Source organism: Pipistrellus hanaki (assembly GCF_964339955.1).
Source record: "Pipistrellus hanaki genome assembly, chromosome: 3".
Classification (NCBI taxonomy): domain Eukaryota; kingdom Metazoa; phylum Chordata; class Mammalia; order Chiroptera; family Vespertilionidae; genus Pipistrellus; species Pipistrellus hanaki.
In genome coordinates this window covers 7150959-7178254 of record NC_140505.1, presented here as the reverse complement: position 1 = coordinate 7178254, position 27296 = coordinate 7150959, and the positions used below count along the sequence as shown (strand labels likewise).

General features: G+C 43.6%; 1 protein-coding gene across 12 annotated transcripts in view; it reads left to right on the top strand.

Annotated features, from left to right (window-relative positions):
• The window catches only part of SORBS2 (sorbin and SH3 domain containing 2), a 190578-nt gene that overhangs the window by 117740 nt on the left and 45542 nt on the right, over positions 1 to 27296 (top strand). For 11 of the 12 annotated variants that reach the window (XM_084877702.1, XM_084877706.1, XM_084877697.1 and 8 more), the window contains 6 exons: positions 6537 to 6675; positions 9946 to 10118; positions 15638 to 15704; positions 16364 to 16408; positions 18908 to 19097; positions 21579 to 21693. In XM_084877702.1, coding sequence (XP_084733828.1) covers positions 6537 to 6675; positions 9946 to 10118; positions 15638 to 15704; positions 16364 to 16408; positions 18908 to 19097; positions 21579 to 21693 — 729 coding nt within the window. The remainder of the gene's footprint in view (positions 1 to 6536; positions 6676 to 9945; positions 10119 to 15637; positions 15705 to 16363; positions 16409 to 18907; positions 19098 to 21578; positions 21694 to 27296) is intronic. The other variant, XM_084877705.1, reaches the window with a different exon arrangement.

Here is a 27296-nt window from a genome sequence, read left to right as displayed (position 1 = left end):
CCAACCACCCATGTCCCCTCCCACTAGCCAGACTGGCCAGATCCCACCCATGCACGAATTCATGCACCAGGCCTCTAATATATATACTGAGTGGCCATACTATTATGTGTTCAGAGATCATCATAATCTGGCCACTCAGTGTAATTCAGTCCCAAGAAGGAGGCAGTGCCTCCCTGGCCCAGGTTAGTTCATTTATTCCCCCTCCTGACCAATAGCTGTGGCCGGTGAAATAGAGCAGTCTAAGTACACAAGTGTCTGCTGGATGTTTCTTTCTTGTCCCCGGAGAAGGCTGTCAGAGAGGATGTCCATTATCACAGAAGAAGATGGGTAGGAGGGAAAGATTTTCTTTCACAAAAATGCGTAAATCATTTATTTTTAAATTACCATGGAAACTTTAAATCTTAACAATGATATAGATAATTCTATCATTATAAGTACCCCTCACAAGGCACCAGCAATTTTTATTATTTAATTTGTCTTCAACTGTCAACTCTAATTATCCTGGTAGTAAAGTCAGTATAAGATCCTTAAGTTTGTAAAAAGGTTAGTACCTATATCTAACAGGTGAAGAGAAAAAATAAGGCAAATACCATTGTGACAACTAATACAATACAAATAATTTCTTAGTATAAAGATTTTTATAGGACTCCTCCCTAGGTATTTTCTTTTTTGAAATTCATTTTTATTGATTTCAAGAGAGAAAAGGAGACGAGATAGAAACATCAATGATGAGAGTGAAGCATTGATCGCCTTCCACCTGCACAACCCAAACTAGGGATCAAGTCTAAAACCCGGGCATTTGTCCTTACAGGGAATCGAACTGTGACCTCCTGGTTCATTGATTGACACTTAACCACTGAGCCACCATGGCTGGGCTAGGTATTTTCTTAAGTTCATTACTGTCAACTGCATTGAAAAGGAGAACAAAATCCATCGATTCCCTTTTCTGGGTGTTTAACGTATTCTGTGTGTTCCTTGAGAAGTGAGACCTAGAAGCTCAGCCATTACAGAGGTTAGAAGGGGAGTGTTAAGACTACAGAGCACAGTGGCATGGTAAGCCAATTGGAACCAGAGACAGAAAGAAAAACATGTCCCCATATATATGTTTTTAGGTATTGTTAATTTTTTTCTAGAACATTTCAGTAGTTTTAAAAATATTGAAAAGTAGAAAATTAAGTGCATTAAAACTGAACATTATTTTAAGTTTAAACATTTTATTTATACCAAAATTAAATTTATTATTGTTTACTTCATTTTAAACTAGTTAAAAATTATGTAACATCATCACCGGTTATGGTGAAATTATCAACTATGGCTATTCTCTCAATTGAAAATGAGATCAAGAAAATACAGATTTTGAAAATATTATTGTATTATAATATTACTCAAGGCCCCGTGCACTGGTGGGATCCCGCTGCCTGGCCTGCACCCTCTTGCAATCTGGGACCCGTTGGGGAATATCGGAGAGCCAATTTCAGCCTGATCCCCGCACGCCAGGCCGAAGGACCACACCGGTGCATGAATCTGTGCACTGGGCCTCTACTATGCGTATAAGATCTTTGGTTAATGTCTTCCCACCCTCCTCTCTCCCCTCTTCCCTCTGAGATTCATCAGTCTGTTCCATGATTCCATGCTTGTGGTTTTCTCTCCTGCACTGAGTGTCTGCCCCCTGATGGTCAGTGTGCATCATAGCTACTGGACAGTCAGCCAGTAGGCCTGTCAGCCAGTAGGCCTGTCGGCCAGTTGCTTAGGCTTTTATATGTATATAGTAGCCCTGTGCATGAATCCATGAGATTGACGTCATTAAATTTCTCCTTTTAATTGTATTAATATTCTGTAGTACTTTTGGCTATTTACCTTACCACTGGCACCACACCAAACAACAACAATAAAACCCTCTATTCTGAAGGTATATGTGTTGGGGGGAAGAGAGAGAAAGTGTCTTTATACCTTCAGAGTTTCATTCACTCATGTTAAGGTTGATGCTTGTCATTATACTAGGGGCCCAGTGAACAAAGTCATGCACCTTGAAAGGCACTGTGGACCGCGAGGCTGCTGTGGGCACAGGGGCAGGTCTTAGCTCATCCTCTGTGCCCCCACCTGGCCCTTCCACCGCGGCCCCTGATCCCTGTCTGCCAACAGCCCCACTCCCACCACCGCTGCTCCCATATGCCGACAGCACTGGCCCCTGCTCACACCCACTGACAGTGCAGAGCGATTGGGGCCACTACCAGCAGTGGGTGCAAGCAACAGCTGCTGCCCCATTCGCCCCTCAGGAGCAGGGGAAGGTGGAGAAGCCCTCGGGACGACTGGGACCAGTGCCAGGTGCTGGCAGCGGGTGTGAGCAGCAGCTCCAGCACCGGCTGCGGCTGCAAATAGAGATAGTGCTGGCAGCAGCTGCGAGCGCTGGGCAGGCCTACAGCATGCAGAAGCAAAGAATTTTCAGTAACCACCAGAGGCTCGCCCCAATAACAGCGACCGGCACCCTGCCTTGGTCTGGCGCCCCCCACTCACCTGCTCCACCATCCCACCTTCGCTGATGCCCACCATGTTCTGTGTGCACCCCCTGGTGGTCAGCACATGTCATAGTGACCGGTTGTTCAGTAGTTCCACCGTTCAGTCTATTTGCATATTAGTCTTTTATTATATAGGATTACATATTTGTGGCCAAAGAGCTCCAGACCTTTAATGTGCCCACCCCACCCTTCCTTTAACAAAACTCTCCACTATGTCGAACCTCCTGAGTCATAGCCTTTTTGGAAATTAAACTTTTTCTTTCTCCAGTTTCTTTCTCCTTTACCTATTATGTCTTGGTAGGTAAACCAACAGTAGTTCTTCTAACGAACTAGGCTCTATTCTAACCATCATCAGTGGCTGGTTTTCTCTTTCATGTCACGGTCACACCTGGCTACCACTGTTTGCATGGTAGGACATTTCAATGTTTAATTCTTTTAGTATTTCCTAATGAAATCAGGAAAGAGATTCAGTGAGTGGAAAAGTAGACAAAATTCCCTTTCCCTTTAATTGTTTTTTTAGTTTGATCAGTCCTTACGTATATCTTCAATCATAAAATAGTAAACAAACTGATTTATATTTGGGGGACATTTCCCAGGATGGGGCTGGGGGCAGTAGGTATGATACAAAGATTTCTCTAGTGAAGGGAAAAGTAATTCTTTTGATCAATAGACGAGATGATGGCATTTTATTGTCACAAGTACAAAACCTAAAACGTTCGAGGAAAAAATTCCACTATGCCGACCCTCTCAAGCTCCCACCCAAAAAGACCATGCAGGGCTGTGAGAGACCTGGTCTTGCCTCCAAAAATCACTTTCCTCGTGCTCTCATGCTTTCTCTCTGCTGAGTGGTGGACACCTAATCCTCTGAATGCATTTCCTTCAAGTGCTTGCAAATAAAACCCACGATTTGCCTTCTCTCCACGTTACAAATAGGTGTTTTCTTAATTGGATCATTTATATCTCCTCTTATTGTTTCTTCCTGAAACTCAGCTTGGAAACCAGAACTTAACTGCCAGTGTGCTGGAGGTAAATGCTTCACAGACACACAGACCTACCACACCACAGGCTCTCCCCATCACCCCTTCCATGCCGCCTTTTTTTTTTTTTTTTTAATATATTTTATTGATTTTTCACAGAGAGGAAGGGAGAGAGATAGAGAGCTAGAAACGTCGATGAGAGAGAAACATCGACCAGCTGCCTCTTGCACACCCCCTACCGGGGATGTGCCCACAACCAAGGTACATGCCCTTGACCGGAATCGAACCTGGGACCTTTCAGTCCGCAGACTGACACTCTACCACTAAGCCAAACCGGTTTTGGCCGTGCCACCTTTTATCCGAAATACTCAGACCAAAGCCAGGCCTCAGGCCAGCACCCCGTGCCCTGCCTCCACTTGCTGACTTGGGGCCTTCACACCTGCACGGACTTCTGTTGACATAAACGCCTCTCCTTGCTTTGCTCCTGACCACCTTCCCCAGGCAGCACCATGGACTCCCACCAGAGACTCCTCCCAATGGAGCGAGTGCTCCTAGCCATCCCAGAGGAGCCCCAGACAGCTGACTCTCACACCCACAGGCGTCTTCTCCTCAGTGGCCCCGCTGCCAGGCATGGAACTCTGCTTCCTCCCTCTGGCCCCGTCATCTTCAAACAGGTCTCCAAAGGCCAGAGGGCTGAGTTCTTGTCTGCCATCTCCTTTTGCTGCTGAGCATTTTATTCCCACAGGTGTTGATTACGGGTAAACTGATTCTAAGTAGTCTACCAGGAAATCCATGACAGTATGTTTCCATTCTCAGGAACCTACTGTGGGCCGAACCATCAGTTACACTCCCTTCATTCATGTTAGAGTGCTTCTGGTTCACACGGGTTGCTCTAGTGAATGAGTTAGACAGTGATTTGCCTTAAGAAGAAGTCATCTCAGAGATGTAGATAGGCACACATACAATACTATGGTGACTGGATTATAGAGAAACTATCATTTTCCAGAAACGTTAACCCGGTATTAGATCATGGCAGATAACGGTTTAACTGGGAGATTCATGTGAGTAGTGTATGTCCTTCTTTCTCGCCTTCACGGTTACTGACTACATTGTGCTAATGCCTCTGGCTCCCCCCCCACTAACACCTTCATCTCCTCCACCCCAACTGCCTTTCAGGACTGAATGATGTCAGCGATCCTCACCTACCCTGCAGAGATTGGGCCCTGTCATATTTTTGGAATTTTTTTTCCTGAGCCATTCCAAGAATAGAATTTTATGAATATTTATGTTGTTTCACATATCAGTAATTTATCTTCCATTTAGAGCAATACATATTTCCCAGGTATATTCTATCATTTCAATGTCTATGTGACAAGTATTCTCTACTAAATGATTTATGAATGGTTAAAGTGCTTTAAAATTTTATGACACAGATTTTCAGTTGCATATAATGTGTGGATAATGACTTCAACTTGAAAGGCATATAATTTTAGGCAAAAAAATAGGAATATTTTTTTTTGAAAAATTGATTTTGTAATGAAGTTTTAAATAAGCACTGTCATAGACAAAATAGGATTTAGGGTGACTTTTTTTTTTAAGTTTAGTAACATAGTACCATGACAGTTTTAAATAAAAATGTTTCTGTTTTTAACACGGATTATAACAACAGTTTTAAAGTTATATTTACAAAGATCAACCAAACTTGATTTGGGCAGGGAGGAAAAATATTCTCAAATAATTCATCCAAGGTTAAAAAAAAAACCTTGAAGCTCTGGGATGCCTCTGAAGCCAGTGCCTCGCACTTACTTGCACGCCCACTGCCCTTCAGATAGAAGATCCTCAAGACACAGGCACTGAGGATGTGAGGGTGATTTCCACAACAGCTTAGGAAAGCACCTTCTGTAAGGACATGTTTGACGTTTGGGCAGATGTGGCAGTGCTATCAAGTCCTGAAATTAGGTCTGTTCTAGGTCATTTGAAAACATCTGCTTTCAAGTAGAAAAATCATGAAAATAAGCAACTAACTGCATCTGTGTGTCAGGCCTGTAGAATTATTTATTTTGCGTTAAACTAAGTAGAAAAAGTTCACAAATTCTGTGTATGTATGTGCATATGTGTGTTTGGCATGCTCGGCTGTAAGGCCATTTTAACTCCATGCTCTTACCAATGTTCTGTATCGTTGGCATGCATATGTAACCTCCCCAGTGTGTGCGGTCAGAGGCATGTTTCATAGCGTCGAGCTCCACCTCTGTGAACTCAGCTGATTTAATTTAATTAGAATACGTCCCTGTTGACTATCTCCTATGCCCTTAGCATCAGGATGCATGTTAGAAAAGACATGTTTAAAAGAAGCATGTGTATGACCACTTCCGACAAGAAGCTTGAAATATCTTTGGGATTAAAATACTCAGGTATAAAGCAATCAAAACAATAATTTATTAAGAAAACCAAGCAGAGGCCCATAAAGTGCTAACTTAGAACGGAGGAGGGAGAAGCCAGCAGATAGCATGTCTTTTACCAGGTGTTTGATTCTTCTGGAATAGATTGACTTATGATGCATAAATCCAAACAATTGTGTCCTTTATATTAATAATCATTTTGCCCTGGAAACACTGGTTCCTTGGAGGGTATCCCTGACTAAGTCTGAGAACCAACCCCTTTCGTCATGTCAAAGAGCATTCACTTCAGATCTCCATGCAGAGCAGTGTGACGTGCTCTGACCATTTAACTCCACAATAAGAGCAAACTTGCCCTCCAGGCTTACGTTATACTGACTCCTACTGGTGCCTTTGGCATCTCTGCCAGCAGAGCGGCATGCCCACCTGTCAGCTGCGTTCTAACCACCCCCGGTGCCCTCTGGCAGATAGGAGAGTGACTTCAGAAATAAAGGAAGAGTGAGAAGACACTGAAAATGTGTCCCCTGCCTCTCTAGACATCAGTGTCCAGAGTAAATAAACTGGACAGCTGATGCCTGGCATTTGAATGAGGTCTCTCGTTGTCACAAAGGAGCGATGCTTTAACGGGATCTCCGCCCTTTCCTCAGAGCCAGATCACAGTGAACGGGAACTCGGGAGGTGCTGTGAGTCCCATGAGCTACTACCAGCGGCCCTTCTCCCCCTCGGCCTACTCCCTGCCCGGCTCCCTCAACTCCAGCATCATCATGCCGCACGGCCGGTCACTGGGTAAGTCGCTGGATCATCGTGATTTTCATGACAATTTCACAAGCATGAGCGCAAACCACATGAGAAAAACACAAAGCATCGGAGCAGCTTTTAGAAAGGAGGCAGACATGTCCATCAGTTTACGATTAGAGACCCTGTCCTGGGAGGCACTAGGGATCGCGTGAACTCGGCCTCGGCAGAAGCAGGCACCCAGCCGTTCCAAGGCAGCGACTGCCTCTGTGCCTTCCTTGGGGGAAGCCGATTCGATATTTGGGGTGTGGGGGGCCAGAAAGAAAAAGCTGGGCTGTGAGGGAGGGGAGAGCGCACATCCCCAGGTGAACATTCCCGGGGTGCATTTCCATAAATGGTCAATGCCATCCGCGTGAAGGCGCCGTTCTTTCATGGGAAAACTGTCATTGTAGAAAGTTCTTTTGGTGTCTGTAAAGAAGGCCTGGTTCATGGTTAAAGCGGACTGACGGTAACAGGCTGCCTCACACCATAGTACACGCTGATCTACTGCCTCCCCAAGCGGTAAACTACGCCAACTGAGGCCAGAAGACCATCCGTCAGGGATGGGAGTCCCTTTGAAGGATGGGGCCAGGATTTCATCAAGACGTAGCTCTTAGCCTTTTGGGAATTAAGAATTAGCGAAAGAGAGAGCTTTCCTCCAGATACAAAATGAACACTTGAACATTTATTAAAAAAAAAAAAAAAAAAAAAAAAAACTTTCCAGCGCATAATTTCACGGGGCTTAAGAACTTCTTGAAGGTTGCTGGAGAAGAAACTGCTCTCTATCAATGGAAGCATGTTTATGTGGCAAAATATATTACCACAGCTTAGAAGATAAGGTCATCCATTTTCCTAGTTTGCGGGAATGTAAACACATAACGGAGAATGCTACCAAAAAATAAAACCAACCCAGACTGAGTCAGAGCGTCATATGAAGCGAAGCTGACAAAGGTGTCAAGACGCTGAACCAGGCCTCCAGGGCAGCCGGAAGCAGAGAGGAAGGCAGAGGACCACGTGATCGCAGCCCAGCTCTCAGCAAAGTAGGAGGGGCCCACCCTCTGGCCACCAACCAACTACAGGGAGCAAGGAAGTGGAGCAGAGGGCTCTAACTCCCATCTCCTCCTGGGTGGCAGCAGCACCCTTATTTCCCCAGCACTGTTGTGTACAGAAAGGACACAGTGCCTTCGTTTACCCAAGAACATTCGCCACGTGCACCGTGGACTCAGCTTCTGTGTCCACACAACCTCGATAGCTCACAGGAAGCAGGGAGACTCATCTAAGGAAAGTCTAATGATGCTTGTGCCTTTTCTAATGCTGCTCCTGGAATGATTGGTGACTCTTACAACGATGGCCTTTTAGAGTATAAGAAAGCAGAACGCCCTTGTGCCAGAATGTTGCCCTTAATTAGTCACTGGTCTAGTATTACAGTAGGAGCCCATTATATCTAGATTTTTTTTTTTTTTACAGAGCTATGCATTATGACACATCTGCAGTAAAACTCTGCAAATGATTCTAGCCGTAATATTTTCCCAAATAATTATTGTCAAAGTCTGACGCTTTCACCCCCATTGCTTGCCTTAATGAATATGATTTTTCTCCCTTCACCTCAACAAACAACACATACAAATACTTGAAATGTAGACAAGGTTTTATATCAGAGCGTACCATTGGGTAGATTTTACATATAAACTATAAACATGGAAAGAAATTCTCTATATAAACATTGAACTAATTCCAGTTGGCCAACGCTGAGATAGGGTCTGAGGGGAATGTACAAACCCATCCTGCCCTAGAGAAATTTGATATTTAGTTTAGGACAAAAACTGCAAAAATGAGAGTTAGTGGAGCATATAAGAGCATAATAAAATAAAAGGTCAACTTGTATTATATAAGTCCATAAAATATCATGAACCATAAATGAAGACAGAGTTAATACTGTTTGCCTAGGCTGGAATTTTGCATATATTATGTGCTCAAAAAGTTTAAGAAATACTAGGTCATGGCTGCCCAGTCAAGTCCTTTTTAAAATTAAATGGGAAATCTGAGTCAAATATCACATTGTGTCTTACTTTGGAGATGGCTGGAAAACATGACTTTTATAGATTGAAAATGCTTTTCTGTTGCAAATTAAATAGAAAATAGTCCTAATAGGAATAGCAGTTATAAATATTACAATGGATTTTAGTTGATATCTTCTTATCCTTATAATGATGAGTTAAATTTTTAAGTCTTATTTATGAAGATTTATATAAGTTTTCTACCAACGCACAGTAAGTATATTATTGCTAACCTAAAACATTAGGTTATCCATATAAAAGAGACCTTTCTGAGTGACAGATCTGTCCAACTGTGACACAGAATCATTCTTGGTCTCCAAAATTTTGAAATTTATTATTAAAAGGGGGGGAGGCGCAATAAAAAAAAAAAGAAAGAAAAAGAGGAAATTGTATTATCAGTTGCACCAGATGAATGGTAATAATGTTGATTTTCACAAATATCTCTGAACTAAGAGTAAGTGGAACATATAGTACATTAAGTCCCCTCCTTTCTTGTGAAAGTACAGCAAAAGTTAATAACCATGGCTTGCAGATAGGGACAGGATAAGTCCCATCTGATGTATATGCTTAGGGCAATTTGTATCCTCCAGGGGCCAGAAGTCATGGTTTTTGTTCCTTTAAACTAAAAGCAAAGACATTATGGCCATCTTGGCTACTTAATAAAAATGAATACTAATAATTCAAAGTCATTTAGTATTTACCTATACGCCAAGTATATGTTTGGATACGAAGTTGTTTCCATGTGATTTTCGTCTTCACTTTATTTTTATGAAACCACTCTTGAAGACTCCACAGTCATATCTTTTGTCCCAAGAGCACATCTCAGTGCTTTTAAATAGCGAGCAGTTTCACAAAAGGAGCAGTAATGTTCACTATGAGTTGGAACTCGACTTGGCCAGCTCCTACCCTCCCACTCCCCACCCCCGGATTCCTGGGGAAATGCAAAGAGGCAGTGCGGGCACAGTGCTTTGGTACAGTGGCTGCCACAGGTCACAGGGTCCCTCACCAAGGCTGCTGTTCTCCTCACCTGCTTCATAAAACGGGAGGCTCTTGTTATAGGTGTGTCCCATATGCACCTCGCTATTAACAACCAGAGGCTCACATGTAAGGTAACTGGGTTCAGAGAGGTAGTGATGGGAATAGAGACTGTGCCACGTTTGGCATCACTGTGCTAAAGGCACCATTAGTGTATGGGGCATTATATGTCGCCCCCTTCTCTCCCCAGATTCCACAGAGGCGTATGCCCAGCACGCGCAGTCTCTGGACGGCACGGTGGGCAGCTCCATCCCGCTGTACAGGTCCTCGGAGGAGGAGAAGAGGGTGACGGTCATCAAAGCCCCGCACTACCCGGGGATCGGGCCGGTGGACGAGTCTGGCATCCCCACGGCCATCAGAACGGTAGGCCGGACCGGCGGCTCTGGGCACCCCTTGTCTGAGCTCATCAGCACTGCCGTTCTCATGCGTGTTACCCTGTGTGTGGCAGGGAGAGGACTGTCCACGGGAGCTGATCACACAATCTGTGTCTCCGTTTGAGTGAAAAATCATGAAACTTGCCATTTTGTCAAAAGACAAAAGCCTGTTTTACCTCCTACCGGGGAGTGTCAGGGCGATGGGCAGGAAAGGGAAGGGAAACGTGGCTTCTTGGCTGCGTTGAATTCCCACGTGCCTAGCAGACAACCCAGCGGTTCGTTCCTTGAAAGGGAGGTGTGTGAGCCACCCCGGGAGCTGGGGGCTGGGGGCTGGGAGGCGAGGTGGTTGGAGTGAAGGGAGCGAATGTCACGGAGAGAAGCAAGCAGGAGAATACATATTGGAGAGTGCTCCCTCTTCCGCTGGGCCTGCCGGGAGCTCTCGGGGATGCTGAGTGAGAGTGTCTGGAGGTTTTTTTTTTTAGTCTCTAAACGCTGCCAGGGCATTGCTCAGTGCGTGGGGCAGCCCCTTCTGGCAAAGCTCAGCAGTAGCAGCGGCTCCGAGAGCCGGCAGGCAGCCGCTGGCTGAGCCAGTCCCCTGAAGACCAGGTCTGTGCTACCGGCCGGCCCGGAGGACTCGGGAGCCTCCAGGATGAGGACGGCAGCGCGTTTGCAGGTGATGTGGGGGGGGGGGGGGGGGGGGGCGCGGTTCGAGAGAGGGGAGCTCAGGCTGCCTACATGTGTCCGCAGCACCCAAATACCTGGCCGGGATGTGGCCAGGAACTGGTTTCGGGGAATGCAGCCCTGGGGGCGAGAGGATGCGGAGACAATAGAGGGGAGAGGAGAAGAAGGGGAGAGGGATCGGAAAAAAGCAGTGGTCCGATCGGAAACCCTTTGGCTGGGCAAGAGACCTCACGTGGGGGTTTTCCTCTCTCCTTGAATCTGTATGTATTATATGGGGATTGCGAGTTCTGTGTACAGAGAGAAGAGTTGAAAATTATTCCAAGCATCAGTACTAGAATTGGAAGCCAAATAAGTAAATCTGGATAGCAGGGGCCATGGGTTTTATACTCGTGAGATTCTGAGAACACTGGATGTGACTAATTTTAAAGTCCTAAAAGTCTATGTCGGGACTGGTGATTGTCATGTTTAAGGGACAGAAACGGTTCAGGGATCATGACTAACATTCTTAATCTTAGGATGACTACATGTTTCTGGCGACAGTGTTTTGTTGATGGTTTCCCTTTCAAGACTTCTGACTCAGAATGGTTACGCTTAAGAATTTTTTCCTAATAATGTGGGGATATCGTGTCAGACAGGTATGCTGTCATTGGTTCTGTTTAATTGATCCACGAGGCACAATATATACACAAATTCAGAGATCCCTAGTTCTATATAGTTATAGATTCTCTCAGAAAATTTTTATCTGAGACGCGGGGTGTGTTTCAAAGTCCACAAATGATATATAGAAATGAACACTCAAAGCCTGACCTTTTGTTTTTAACCCATAAGATGTAATTTTCTTAAATACCAAGGTCTTGCTTGTTCCTTTCTAAAAGGAAAAAAAAAACTGAGATGTGGTAGATGGTGAAAATGGAGTAATATTAAAATTTAATATTATTTATATATTGCTGACTCATGAGCACGTCTAGACATGCATCCGTTAACACATATACCATTCTCAATGCTAGCTTTCAATCCATAAAGCCGGAGATAAAATACAGTTTCTGCGTACAGCTGTGCTCTTATTTGGCCAGTTAGAACTTTACAAAGAAGGTGCAGGTCTACTTCCTATTTCCCAGCCTGGCCCAGCACATCCCCAAGTATAGCCGTGTTTATAAATGCCGAGTCAGGTCCTCGCTGAGCCTCCGCAGGCCAAGAATCCAGGGCTGTTTCTCCTTCTCCTGCACGCAGACAGTAATGGTTAGCAGACCGGGTTGCTCTACATGGACCTGCTGCTGAGCGAATGTATACACCAGAGGCAGTGCCGCCCCCTGTATCGTGTGGTAGTCTCATCCCAGAAACCGGCACGGGCCCAGGAACCAGAATTGTGCAAAGTAACCCAGAAACTCTAGAAAGCCAGGAGTCAACAAACGGACCTTTGAGTTACTTGAACGAAGGGAAGTGGCTCCCCCGGCTGCCCTCTCTCATGTGACCCGGGCCCTCTGTCTTAGCCTTTTACCGCCATTCTTAGCAACAACAACAGAACCCACCAGGGTCCAGGGCCCACGGGACTGTCTAATTGCGGCCAGCTAGTTAAGTGAAATACAAGCCTCCTTTCTTCCCCTTCAAATACAGCACCGTTTTGAGCATTTTCTTTCTTTCTTTTTTTTTCATCTTTTTTTTTTTTTTAACTCTCACCTGAGGATATTTTTCCACTGATTTTTAGAGAGAGTGGAAGAGAGAGGGAAAGATGGATAGAGAGAAATGGTGATGTGAGAGAAGCACATCAGTTGGTTGCCTTCTGCACGAGCCCCAGCCAGGGCCCAGACCAGGGAGGAGCCTGCAACGGAGGTACATGCCCTTGGCCAAAATCAAACCTGGGACCCTTCGGTAAGCAGACCCACACTCTAGCCACTGAACCAAACCGGCTAGACCCATTGGAGCATTTTCAAAGTGGAAATGCGCAAACACCGACTAGAGCAATGGTCAACAAACTCATTAGTCAATAGAGCCAAATAGCAGTACAACGATTGAAATTTCTTTTGAGAGCCAAATTTTTTAAACTTAAACTTCTTCAAATGCCACTTCTTTAAAATAGACTCGCCCAGGCCGTCATATTTTGTGGAAGAGCCACACTCAAGGGGCCAAAGCGCTCATGTGGCTCGAGAGCCGCAGTTTGCCCACCACAGAACTAGAATAACGGCACACTGGTTGTAGAGAATTTCCCCTTGTTGGAAATCCCTGCGTGTTAATCAGGGTAGAGTTCTGATTATCTGTAAACTGTAGGAATGCGCACATCCAGGTGTGCTCAGCCGAGGTTACAGAAAACACTGAGTAGTGGATGTCTAGTGGTTAGTGTCCATGCAAAGTATTATAATTGTGAAGGACCCCTACAAAAGCAAACATCCTCACCGCTGAGGAGACCGCTGTTTACTCAGCCTCAGGATTCGCCATAACAACCTCCACCATGGCATTTATGAGACCACGTTGAACTGCTTAGAGGACTCCTTTTAGAAAGGGACACAGAGTTTGTGTGTGACCAGTTTCACATTCCCCTTTGCCAACTGGCTGGGCATGCCTGGCATCTCCGCGCTCACCATATAAAGCTCGCAGATGGCAGGACCGAGCTCCTGCCCAATTCGTGCCCTCCAGCCAGGCAGGACAGGGCCTGTCTGTCAGGAGCGTTGCCATATCCAGGGCTATGACTTACTTATGAGGCGTCCTTGTTGCCATCGGCCGGGTCCAGGTAGGGCTGGAAAACATTTCTGCACAAGCTTTTGTCTTCTTTTCTGTTGCTGAATACTGTAAAGGAAATAAAGCTTAATGAGAGAAATCGATCTTTTATGTCCCTTAAAGACACGTGATCAGCCAAAACCGGTTTGGCTCAGTGGATGGGGCATTGGCCTGCGGACTGAGGGGTCCTGGGTTTGATTCCAGTCGAGGTGTGTGTCTTGGTTGTGGGCACACCCCTAGTAGGAGGTGTGTAAGAAGCAGCTGATTGGTGATTCTCTCTCATCGATGTTTCTAACTCTCTGTCTCTCTCTCTTCCTTTCTGTGGAAAATCAATAAAACATATATATTGATCAGTTACTTCATTTAAACCAGCAAATAATAGCTGGATTTCATCACTGCACCTCATCCCACCATATACCACCATTTGAACATAAAGTCCATCAACAATCCCCTCAATTTTTCCATCCTGAAAAGAGCGTAGAATGAATAAAGAGGTGATTCGCCACAAAGTCAAGGAGCACTTAAAGTTCATCTATACTTGTGGTAATTACAGACTCATATATTCCTAGACACCAAAATAAAATTGGATACAGTACAAAACTCAATGTCCAGATGAAAAAATGCAGTGACCGCATTCTGAGAGAAAAATGAGGCTATCAAATTGAAACCAAAGCTGAGTCTAACCAGTATAAGAATATTTTTTGTGGCAGTCCTAACGGAATATTTGATATCAAGGGAATTGTCTCAGAAAGTCTGGTATATTTAGTCACTGTACACACAATGGTTGAGCCTCTTGCCCAAGTAGCTCTGGAAAAAGTTGAGATAAAGATCTTGCCAAGAAAAATCTTTAATTAGGATTATAAAGGTGTCTGTCTACTTTCAGAGGTACACAATATGATCATGTTCCATGTAATAATCTGGATTCATTCATTATTTTATTCTATAAATATTTGGTGTTCCCTATGGTGTTTTATTGAGCATTTCTTATATTGTAGGCATTGTTCTAGACCTTTCTGTGTACATCATCTCATTCAATTTCCATAACAATCCTATGATGTGGATATAATTATTTCATTTTCAAAAGGAGAAAATGAGACTCTCAAAGGTTACCTAACTTATCCAAATTCATATTGGTAGGAAACAGCAATTACAGGACCTGAGATATGCATCTAGGTTGATCTGACATTAATTATCTTCCCACTTCTATCACCTCAAAAGCCTGGGCTGCAGATGGGGGCACTTCTATGCTCAAGGAATTTACCATTTAGCAAAGCAAATGTTATAAATGTTTTATTACCAGGTTAAAAACATTTTTGAAACAACATCTCCATTTTTAGAATTGCTCTCAGGCTCTGGATTGTGTCCCTACACTTGGTACTTTAGTAACTTCGAGTAGAAAATATTCAGTTTTTCTTTCTCTGAACCTAAGTTGACCAGAATGCAATTGGAGTGAAAAATATTCCTTTGTTAAGGAATATTTAGCCTCATTTTTTATCGCTGTGGGCACATGTTTTCAGTCTATACAATGAGGTGGCTGTTTTCCCGCCCTTTTTTTTCCTCATAAAAATAATGTCTTAAACAGAACACTCACTAAAAAGGTTTTTAAGGATAATGATAATTATCTCCAAAAGGAGTGAAGGACACTGTGATAACCCTATACCTCTTATTCAGTGACTTTTATATAAATACAAGAGGCCCGATTCACAAAAATCATGCAAAAATAGGCCTTCCTTCCCCCCGCTGCCAGCACCGACTTTCCTCTGGCACCCAAGACCCGGGCTTCCCTCGCAGCCCTGGCTTTGTCTGGAAGGTCGTCCGGAAAGATGTCTGATCTAATTAGCATATTGCACTTTTATTATTATAGATGTTTGTGCAAACATTAACTGTGGAGTGCTGGAAAAAAAAAAAAGAAAAAAAAAAAAACCATAGCAGGTATAATGCTCCAATTCAGCCTAAACTCACACAAGAGGTAATGTATTCACACACTGCATAACTGGGTAAATGACTGGTTTTGTCATTATGAGATAGATTTTTATAAACCAAAGAACATAAATTTGTTATTTAAAAAAAAGATCTGGAAGCAGTTTTGTAACTGTTGGACCTTCTCTTTTATAGACAGTTGACAGACCGAAGGACTGGTACAAGACGATGTTCAAGCAAATCCACATGGTGCACAAGCCGGGTACGCACGTTGCTCCGTGTCCCCATCGGGTCCTTGTGGGCTGAAGGATGTATATGTGTCCTCCCCGTTTACACAGTTGGCTCACCCCAAATGTCAAGACCTTAACAGGCTTCCTGGCCTCCATTGGTTCTTGTGACCATGCCTCCTTCTATCACCCCTTCAAACCCCAGACCCTGTGTCCTGCCTCACCCCTCACCTGCCAACAAGCCTCTTAGGTGGTGACCTTGACGAGGCGCCAGCTGCTCTGGTCTCTTCCCTTCGTCCTTCTTTGTCTGAACCAGTGTGGCCTGTTGTCCACTTAGACAGACTCATTAGTCCTCTGTCCACGTGGCTGCTCCCTATCCAGAGACTGAGCATAGGGAGGTCTCGCTGAGTTGACAGAGATATTTAAAGCACTTTCTAAAGAGAAGTCAGGCCCCAGAAGAGAAGGCTGGGAAATGAGGCAAAGGTACTGACCTTGGATTCCCAAAGAGCAGATGGGTTATAGGCAGTTTCAAAAACAGCATTTGGAGAGAAAAAAAAAAAAAAAGTATAGTATTTTGAGCTAGGCAAAATACACCGGTTTCTAACAAATGTCTGCTGTTTCTGTGAAGTTCTGCTGTCTAGCTGTGGTATGGTGACACAATCTGCATTACCATCGTGTATGTTTCGTTTTCTAGATGATGACACAGACATGTACAATACTCCTTATACATATAACGCAGGTAGGACTGCTTTCCCGGCTTGCAATGAAGATTTCTCAGTGCTTGCCACGCTTGGAACAACTTCAGCCTCACTTTTTACCACTGCGGGCGCATGTTTTCCGTCTACACAATGAGCAGGCTGCTCTCGCCCCCTTTCTTTCTCACAGCATGCCTAACAAAAGGATCGATCTCTTCTCGTGGAAAGGAGAACTAACACTGTTGTAGAGCCTTCATTCCCCGTGTTAGCTGATGCTCAGCTTCAGGAATGTGTAACTCCGCTGTGAAGGCCGGCCTGAAAGAACACACTGTAACGGGCACAAAATGAGATAAAGATCCCCTTTTATCAGAGCAGAGAGGGAGCGCCGTTGCGTAAGATCTCTCAGATACACTTCACGGCAAACAAGTCCGGCACAGTGTTCTGTGACCTTGCCCAGGCCTTTGCTCCAAAAGGCACCCATTCATGGAAGGCTTGTTTAAAAATCCCACTTTACCGGCCGCTCTTCTGACTCAGAGTTGCCCAGGTCATAATGAGCAACTTCCATCCTGGGCTTTTCTGCTTGCGCTTGTGTGTGGTGGCATCTTGTGAAGTGGTTGCAGGCTCACGTGAGGGAACCCCTAGAAACTTTCCTGACATGACTTTCGTCAGGGAATCCCACACAGGCCCTCCTGTCCATGCTCAGCCGGGGGCTCCAGACCGCTGCCCGGGGTCTGTTCTTTCTGTAGAGCAGGCTCAGCAGGTGGATCTGTCCTCCCCTTACGCATAGTAGCCCCACCAGGGGTGCCCTGCAGGCCTGGCTCAGGGCTGCAAAGGTTCCCCTCTCCTGGACACCTAAGAGCCAGCGCACAGGCCCTTGAGCTCTTGGGGATTTTGCTACTAGTCTCCAAAGACGAATGGAGAAGTAACGAAACAAGAAAACAAACGAGCGAACAGAACACGCATAGAGGTGACAAGCCCTTGGTTTTCTGCCCCCAATATTCCACATTTCACAGGGGTCCACTAGATGTTGCCTCAATGTTTCCTCCTCGCCACAGGAACTCACCTCCCATGCTTAGCTTGTTAAAAAATCAACATTTCAACTGAGTGCATTTTGAAGATCTTATTGGCTTTGGTCAATGATTCATGAGTCAGGCAGCGTCCCATCTAGCAGACAGAGTGGCTCCGAAGAGCTGCACGACATGAGAGACGTCACATGCAGAAGGGAGCAGGAGAAGGAAGGTGGAGCAGGCGAGAAAGTGGATGGTCAATTGAGGTCACCTTTCCTTAGAGGAGGGCTGGGTCCATCAGGCCGATGGCCTAACTAGTGCTGACCAGGTGACCAGGTGTCTCCGGCTGGTTTAAGGCTCCGTTTCTGAGAGAGGCCTACCCCGGAATTAAGTTGAGTCCAGTTTGTGACATGGGATCTTTGCATAAGCAGCTCCATTGGGGGCCTGTTGTCCTGTTTTTAGCAAGCTCTGAAGGTGAACCCAGACAGTAGAATTGAGGCCAAAAACAACGTGCGGACATCATGTCTTTGTACTTGTCGTGGCAATTTGCATGGAACTTTCGAGAAGAAAAGTGAAAACAGACTTAGCTCAAAAGACTGAGGTTGCAGGAAATTCAGAATGTTTTGCATCCATTAATAATTAGTCAATCAAACAATAGTTCCATATAACCTTGCGGAGCCTGTGGAGAGAGTTTTACTGTTTAATCAGTAGACAGAGCAACTGCAACTAGTCTCTTCCCTTTGACTCGCCCTCCATCCTGCTGTCCTGGGTCTTGCTCTTTCTGCCTCGTTTTCGTTTCTATGTGATTCATCTCTGCTACCATCTTTGCCTACCGCCCAAACCAGTCCTTCGGGGCCCATTCTGGTGCTTTTGGTTCCATGATATCTTAGACCAATCCACCACCTTCTAAAATCCCTTCATTACTAATGTATGTTTTCCGCATTTGGCCTTTACCACGTTGCCAATTATTTTCCATCCGAGTTCTATCTGTGTCTCATTTCCCAGATGCGCTGCAGGCTTACTGAGGGCTTCTGTTTCCTTAAGCCTTGCAGGGCACATACATAATATCTTTCTCGGTGTTGTGTTTCATTACAATTAACATGTCAATTATCATATATGAACCAGAGCCTTTAAAGTAATAGAAGATATTTGGAAACAGTTCTGTGAAGCATTTTTTAATCTTCCTCTGAAATCTTAACTATGTCGTTAGTTTATGTCCTCCAGGAGAAAGTTTGCTGAGTACCTGTAAGTTATGCCTCATCCTAGTCTGAATGATTACTAATTCTAAAATGATTGACAAAGATTTACTGTCGCCAATGCTTGTGTGCAGAATGCAGCAATAACAAATTAATCTCTTCATAAAGATTAATCCATTAATTGCTAATGATCACCCTGCCCCATGCATGCAGTATGGAGATGCCTATTGATGATAATGTGGGCAAAATCACTGGCTGTTTTATTGGGCATGAAGAATTTAATGCACTTTTTAAATGGCATTGGCCCCTGTTTGTTTTGTTCTGCTGTGTCTCGCCACAGGCCTGTACAACTCACCCTACAGCACTCAGTCCCATCCTGCTGCGAAGACCCAGACCTACCGACCCCTCTCCAAAAGCCACTCGGACAATGGCACGGACACTTTTAAGGATGCAGCTCCCCCGGCCCCTCCCCCACAAGTTCCTCCTCCAGTCCCACCACTTCGACCCAGAGATCGGATTTCCACAGAGAAGTAAGGCATTTACCCCCCAAGGTGGCCCGCGTTTATTTAGCTTCTTATAGAAATAAGGCCGAGGGGCAGTCAGTAGAAGAATTGGTGGAGGTAGTATATGTGTAATCTTCAGCCAATACAGGCAGTCCTCAGGTTACGTTGGACTCGACATACGTGGTATCATGGTTACATCACCATCTCCCATTTATTTATAATTTTTTTTAAAAAGTTCCATCACTTCGACATATGTACATATGTGCTTTATGTGTTTTATTATTTATTTAGCACAAGTAAAGGCCAGGAATTGCTATCTTTCTTTTAAAATTTTTTGACTGTTTGACTTCATTACTGCTGTGTGTGTGCACTATGTGAGTGACGTAGGTGCTTATGTAGGTGGGTTCTGACTTACGGCAAAAATCACATTACGTCGCCGTAGGAAGGGATCTCTGACATAACCCGAGGACCTGCTGTACATGTACCTCATTGACCCCCTCCCCCTCTATTGAGATTATAGTAGACACCTTTGCTATAATATTATAGTGACCTAAGTTAGTTCATAATATTATAGTGACCTAAGTTAGACCTGGCATAACATGGGCACAAGATCTACTTTGTAATTTTTTTTAAAAATGCATAGAAGACAAATAAAAAGAAATCATTGACGTAGTCTTGTTGGCCTAGCACCCCAGAGACTACGCAGTTCCTTTTCAGTTTCCTCAGATTTGAAATGTTAGGTTTATTAATTATTTAAAATTCCCCTCTGATACACAAAAATATGTCTCTGAAAGCAGGAAAATTATTCATGAATCATAAATAAGTCATTAGTTAATAAGTGTCTACCTGTGACTCATTTCCACCAGTTTTTCAAGATGATACTAATTTTCATTTTCCCCACAGATATGTTTTTATAGAAACTATCCTCACAAAAATAAAAATTTATAAACAAACTTATATGGCATCATGTAAGAATTAAGATTATGACTAATAATCCAATTATAGGTCATCTTTATTGAGAGTATGCTATGAGCCAAGCACTGGGCGAAGTACTTTTCCTCTATTATATCATTTAATTCTGAGAACCCAGTGAGGTAAGGTTTATTTTAAACCCATTTGAGAGAGAAAGACACTGAGATTTAGAAAACTGGAACAACTTGCTCAGCTCATACAGAAGAGTTCAAACTCACCTCTGACTGAAATCATGGCTCGAGTTATACCAGCAATAAAGAAAGATATAATAATTATTCAGTATTAATACCGATTATTAAGCACTCACCTACTGTACCAATGTCAAAACTATTATATTCAACACCGCCTGGTATCATTAAGAGTAACTGATGGTTGTATAGGGTATAAGATACCGCGAAAATGGACACACTTCATGTGTGAGAAGATTCTCATTGTACCAGTCTTCTCATGATGGGTTTTATGTTTAGAATGGTCTTAAATTTGATAAATAACTGTCTAGACATAGATGGTATCTCTACCATAAAGCAGAACCAAAATTAACTCAGAATTCAATGTATTATTTGTCCTACGTGTTTAGTAAAAACAAATCTCTCGTTAAGAAATATGCAAATCTCTTAAACATTTCAAAAGCTGCTGCATATTATTCCTTGGTTTACTAGAATGCCAGCGCTTGGCCCTAATTATCCTGTCCCTAAAGGCATTTCTATTCCCAGCATGCCACGGGGTCAGCATGCCATCCCTCCCAGGGCTCAGCATGGCCCCATCTAAAGCCAGGCAAGTCCCCTTCCTCTGGAAGGAAGCCTTCTGTAGCACCAGCCACCTAACACGTTTTGATTTTGAAGTGCTGTGGCCACCCCCAGAGAATATTGGATCAGGACAGAGCTGATTCCCGGGTCTCCCAGGGCATGGGGTGGATGCCTGGCCCTGGTTTTTCAAGGTTAACACAAAAGCGGGTCACCCGCCCCCACAGCTCGCTCCCATGGAGGGCAGCCCGAGAGGTCCCTTGGTGCTTCTCACAAACCATGATGCCACTTGAACAAGCTCCAACGTGGCGTGTGCATGACTCCTGTCACTGTGAGTCAAGGATGGCAGGTCAGAGCAGGGGGGAAACTCACACCGCGTGATGGAGCGGAAGCACCGCTTATTCCAAACACAGATGCCCACGTTGCCCTTGCGCCTGGCCTAAGGGTTTAGCTGCAGCGCCCTGGCTGCATGTCCCCTGAGCCTCTGTGTGAGGGTTTGAGCAGCAGGAGGATGACGTCAATGTATGAAAGAAAGAAAACAAACAAACAGAGGAAAACATAATATGAAATAAAAGAAGTGACTTCCTCCAAATCATTTATGTAAAACAACACATAAAGGTGGTATTTGGGACAGATTAGCTTTTGATCCTATGAGACTTTGTTTAAAAAATAAATAAATAAATAAATAAATAAATACTATACAAAAATTCACCTTGAAAGCAGCCAGTGGATAGATTTGACTGCTTGGAGCCCAGAGAATTACGTCCACGTGTAACTTGTCGGTTCTTTCCAGGCATGACTGGGACCCTCCGGACAGGAAGGTGGACACGAGGAAGTTCCGTTCGGAGCCCAGGAGCATTTTTGAATACGAACCGGGCAAGTCGTCGATCCTGCAGCATGAGCGGCCAGTAAGCACTTGTCCCCAAACACGGTGCCGGCCCCCCGGGCTCCGTGGGCTCCCGCGGAAACCCGATTTCATGTCGTTTAGCGATGTTGGTGGCCAAGGGGCTTTCCTCGGCATTGCTTAGAGATCACGTTTGTTTTGTGTCATGTTTTGTGCCTCTTGTTCTCGGAATTGAAGATGCAGCTTCTAATACGCATCGTTCCTACCAATCAAATATAGGATGAAACTATATTTGCATGTCATTATAGCCATGCCTAACCATCGCTATGAGTTTAATTGGAGGGGGGGGGGGGGGGAAGAACACTCATTAATGCAGGACTTAATCGCTAGTCTACATCGCTAATGAGAAAAATCATTCATTAATCTCTTGGATACAAATGCACCCAGGCAGTATGTCCCTTCATTTCTACACAGGTTTGTTACCATTTCTAGGACTTCAGGGGAAATTTTCCAAATGTCTCTTTAGAACAAGTTGGTCTTAATGGATTCTTATTAAATCTCTCTCAGGTTACCGAGCCTCCAGCTTCCTGTTTATCCATCTAATGGATCAAGAGTAAACTTTGCAGTATTTTATGATTATTTCTTTAAATCCTCTGCAGAGGAAAAGGAGGTGGGGAGTACCCATTTGCTTCCCCAAAGTGCGGTTAACAGGCCGGCTCTTGCCTGGCCCTCCTGGTTTCAGGTCCCTGTCTTCCTTTCTGGGCCTGTTTTCCCACCCTGATCGGTGCCCAGGGATCTCTGGAACTGTCATTCCTCTGCACCTCTGTCCCAGTCTGCCTCAAGGGAAACAGTTGATGTCATTTGCAACTTACTCTCTGCCTTGTATTGTCTTTAAAAAAAAAAGAAAAAAAAAAAAAAAAATATATATATATATATATATATATATATATATATATATATATATATATATATATATTATTGATTTTTTTACAGAGAGGAAGGGAGAGGGATAGAGAGTTAGAAACATCAATGAGAGAGAAACATCGATCGGCTGCCTCCTGCACACCCCCTACTGGGGCTGTGCCCACAACCAAGGTACATGCCCTTGACTGGAATCGAACTTGGGACCCTTCAGTCCACAGGCCGACGCTCTATCCACTGAGCCAAACTGGTTAGGACTGCCTTGTCTTGTCTTAAAAGAATTTAGGTGTCAGTGAACAGGAGAGAGTTTTCTTCGGTAGCTCTTTTAAGAGTATCCAAGAAACCATATGATCGTATTGAATGCAAGGCCAGCCCTGAAATTTGGTTGGAAACCCTGGCTTCACCACACCCAAGTTGAATGTCCTTGATTTAGTTTTTGAAACCCTGTATTTATGGTTATGTTCTTGAGAAACAGGTTCAAGAACCTCATAATCACATAATTCAAAGTGATGTTTATCTAAGCCTCTTTTTTTTTTTTTTTGCCATTCTACAAATAACTCATATCTTTCAGAGTAACGGAATTTTAGCAGAAAAACTGAAAAAATGGAACATGCCTGAGTTGCAAGCTCCACTGCAAATGTATACCCCACTTACTAGGTTATGTGATTGAATTTTGTCATTTCTAGGATGAGAATTGAGTGAATCATGAGGTCACCATTGCATAAAGTTGAAAATCACAAAATAATGTCTCAGATTTAAGTGTCAATACCAAAACGCTAATAATCATTCTAACCGTTTATGATACTCTTCGGATGATGCATGCTGTAACCGTACTGAAATGTTTTGATGGCTGTGGCACCAGGGAAAAGGATATTTCTATTATCAACTCACTGAACAAAATTACTGAGCACTGACGACGTGCCAGACATTGTACTAGGTGCTGGGGACACAACACAACAGTGAACAATACAGCCTCTACCGCAAGGAACTCAGGGCTGTCATTTAATGGAGGTGCAGGGCAGACCTGCCTTTGTGTGAAACAGACCACGAGACGGTGAAAACAGGCACACCTAAGGAACCCTCCCTCTGCCCCTTAGCAGCTCATTCGTGGGCTCTACCACCTGCTCTTCACATGGAAAAGCCTCATCTCCCTTCCCCAGGACACCAGCCCTGACTCCTCAACTGTAGGTGCGGAGCGCCCCCTGCTGTGAGCCTGGGGCATTTCCCCTCACTCACGGCACTGAATTGTAATGGTCTCTGGTCTGTGTCCCTCACTAGACTTGAAGCTCCTTGAAGGCAGGGACCATGTCTGGTGCACCAGCTGTATCCTCAGCACCTAGCACAGTACCTGGCACAGGATAGGTGTCAAGTGAATACTAGTTGAATTAAAACGTAAATGAATGAATATAGGTTTTACCCTTGATGTGAGTGGGTAAGTTGGTGAGACCAAATCCTCGTTCTGTTGCTTTTCTGCAGAGCTGGTGACAAGAAGGCACAATGTGTTCCCATCAAAAGTCACATGAGATATTGGATGCCCTGCTATTAGTAATTGTGGTCCACTAATGCCATGGATCCCTGGTGCAGGGCATAGCAGGGCAGGACTGTGTAAACACAAGTCCTTCCCCAGACTCTGGCCTAAAGGAACCCCTTCTTAGGAATACATAGAATATGCATTGATGTTCCTTAATACAAAAGTTGAAGTGAATGCAGTTTTTAAAAGTGCATAGATGTTCATTTGACTATACTTTTTTAGAAATGTTGATTGAATGGGCTAATGTTTGGTCTCAAAAAGTGCTTTGCAATCACCAGGAATCTATCTTTAACTGACTTGAACCACAATTTACTCCATAAGAGAATCATACAGATTCTCTACTGGGATTCTATCCATAGGAACTTTGCATCCCATCTGGATTGATTTGTTTATAGGCGAGCCACAAGAAAGTAAAATAAAGTTAAAGACAATACTTATTTAGGACCTCTCTATGCTTGATAAAAATGGAAATAATAGGAAAATATTACCTTTCTATGCAATAGCTAAGCCCGCACATAATGATAAAAGCAGAAGGAATAATCACTAAAAACACTGTGTAGAGTTGAAATGCAATTAAATCTCAGCGAACTTAAGCTTCTTTATCAATGAAGATTTTCATTAAAAACTTAAACTCTAAAAATTTTGGAGGTTTCATCTGATGGTTTAAAGCATAAAGTCACAACATGTATAACATGGAACCACAACAAATACAAAATGTCAATGCCATTAAAGCTTAAAAATCTAATGAGCACAAAATTTAAAGAACCAAATCTCTTTGCTGACACTTCTTCTCGACTGAGCAATATATAAAAGTTATATGTCTGTCATGAGAATACTGAGAATAGTAGAATTTCTATAACCTGAAAAGCAACTACTAAATGCTTTTAAACTGTAGAAAACATACCCATTTTACAGATTGCTCACCCTTGGTGGCTTTGCAATAAGAATCATGTGTGGACAGGCAGGTTTAGATTTTCATAAGCACTTCCTTCTGCCTTTATTGACTTTTGTTTTAAGCACCAGTTTGCTAGCTGTTCCGGAAAAGCCAGAAATACGTTTAGAAAGATTTGCCACAATAGTTCTGCTCTTGTCTTTTCTGAGCAAGGGGAGCTCTCCTATGAGTATCTGAGTGTTCATATTCACGTCCAACCACTCAGAGGAACCTTCAAGTTACAAGTGGAAAGTGTTTTAGTGAGATTAGGAGTGTGTATGTCTGTTGGCTGACTGTCCGTGTGTCCATCTCTACTGTCTTCAGGCCTCCGTGTACCTTAGCAGTGGGTCTAGGCTGCCACCTCACACTGTTAACTGTCACATGATTAACAGGATTCAATAGATCCGCCACAGCCGAGAGAGCATACCAGTTCTGCCGCTTACGGCTTCTTTACCCTAAAGACTCCGCTCAAGCACGTGCCTCTCACCACATTCCAATGTGAGAGATAATGGCCAGTTATCGCTGTTTAGGGTGTTTTCTCTATTTTCTATTGGCATGGATTCCAGATAGCTGCCCACTGTGACTAGACACTGGATTTTTAATCTACAAAATCATAATTCAGAGAAAATTGCCATTCTAAGGTAGGGTAACAGGACAACAGACATTCTGTTCCTCTTTCAGTATTGGAGAAGAGAAATATGTTTCTGTAAGTGAGGATTTTGTATATCTGTCTTTCTAGAGTTTCTTAAAGTGGAAGTCTAAGTGAAGTTGTAACCACTTGCAAATACATGGTTTGTTTAGCGAATGTGCTGCCCTCTGCTGTTCCATATGTGTGTGTGTTTTATTTGTTTCCTCTAAGAAAAATTTGTCTCTCCTTAGAAAAACAAAGACTGTACTTGAAAGCCGAGATTATAAAACCAAGAATTCACCATGTTTTTTAAGTATATAACATTAGGAACAATGAGATTTGAAGAAGGCCAAAAATTCATTTTTCTGTGGAGGAATGACCAGGCCTCTTTAGACAAAATTTGCTGAAAAATTCACTCTGATGTTATTTTCCCTAAAAATCCTCTCCAGCGAACTATTCCATGAAGTAGTTCTATGCTTCAGTTATTATTTAAATGTGTGTGTTTTCTTACGGAGCCCCACCTGCCACAGGCTTTGAGACTATTGTACAAACATACAGTCCTATTCTGCTTTCATCCCTCAGCGTCCCACCCAAAATATTCCCCAAGGTTACTCCATGGCTTTTATCATGATGATCACTGCACAGGCCAGATAACTTAGACCCTGCCGCTATTTTGCCATGATGTCCCAATTCTTCTATTTCTGTCTGTAGCTACCATGATAACCTCATATCACAAAATATTGGAATAGAAAGCACCTCTCTAAAAATCTTTTGGATATAATATATTAATAAATATAGGCTATATATTATTTTTAAACTATGGGGGGGTCATTAAAACACTCTGACAAGCTAATTTCAAAATAATGGCTTTTGTTTGAATACGGACTATCTCAAAGCATCCAGGGTTATAAAGAATATGCCCTCCCCTGATCGGGGGAATGGCTTTTAGGGACACAAAGGGGTCTTTTTCTGACTTAAAATTTTACTGCCCAATTGCACCATGTTTAATTAGTCCCATGTAATAATCAGCAGAGAAGGACTAACCCATATGCAGTACCGTAAGCACCCATTTTTAATAGAAATCCAGAGCCCAGAACAGTGTGGTTCAGAGCTACTTGAGAGCACTGGGATATCAGCAGGTAACATAAATGCTCTGATGCTGAGTTGGCTCTTATTCAAGTAATTGATGTATTTTGTCCAACAGTTTATATTAACACTCCTCGTTTTTCTCTCTTAAATACAATAACCACGAAAGGGGAGCAAGTCGATTATAAACTGGCTTTTTCTCTAAATTACAGCATCAACCAAACAAGGGTAGACTTTTCTCCCTCGCTTTCTGCCCAGCCCTGAGCCACCAAGGTGCTGTGAAAAATAAATAAAAAAAACTAACCCCAACCAAACCCACTTTCATACCTCAAGGTCTGCAGGAAGAAGTGATCCTTGGGGTATCTCATAAAATGTGATCTTTCTTTCTTTAAAAAAAAAAAAATGCTTTTATTGATTTCAGAGAGAAGGGAGGAGAGAAAGATAGAAACATCAATGATGAGAGAGAATCATTGATTGGCTGCCTCTTACATGCCCCCCATTGGAGATCAAGCCTGTAACCGGGGCATGTGCCCTGACCAGGAATCGAATCATGACCTCCTGGTTCATGAG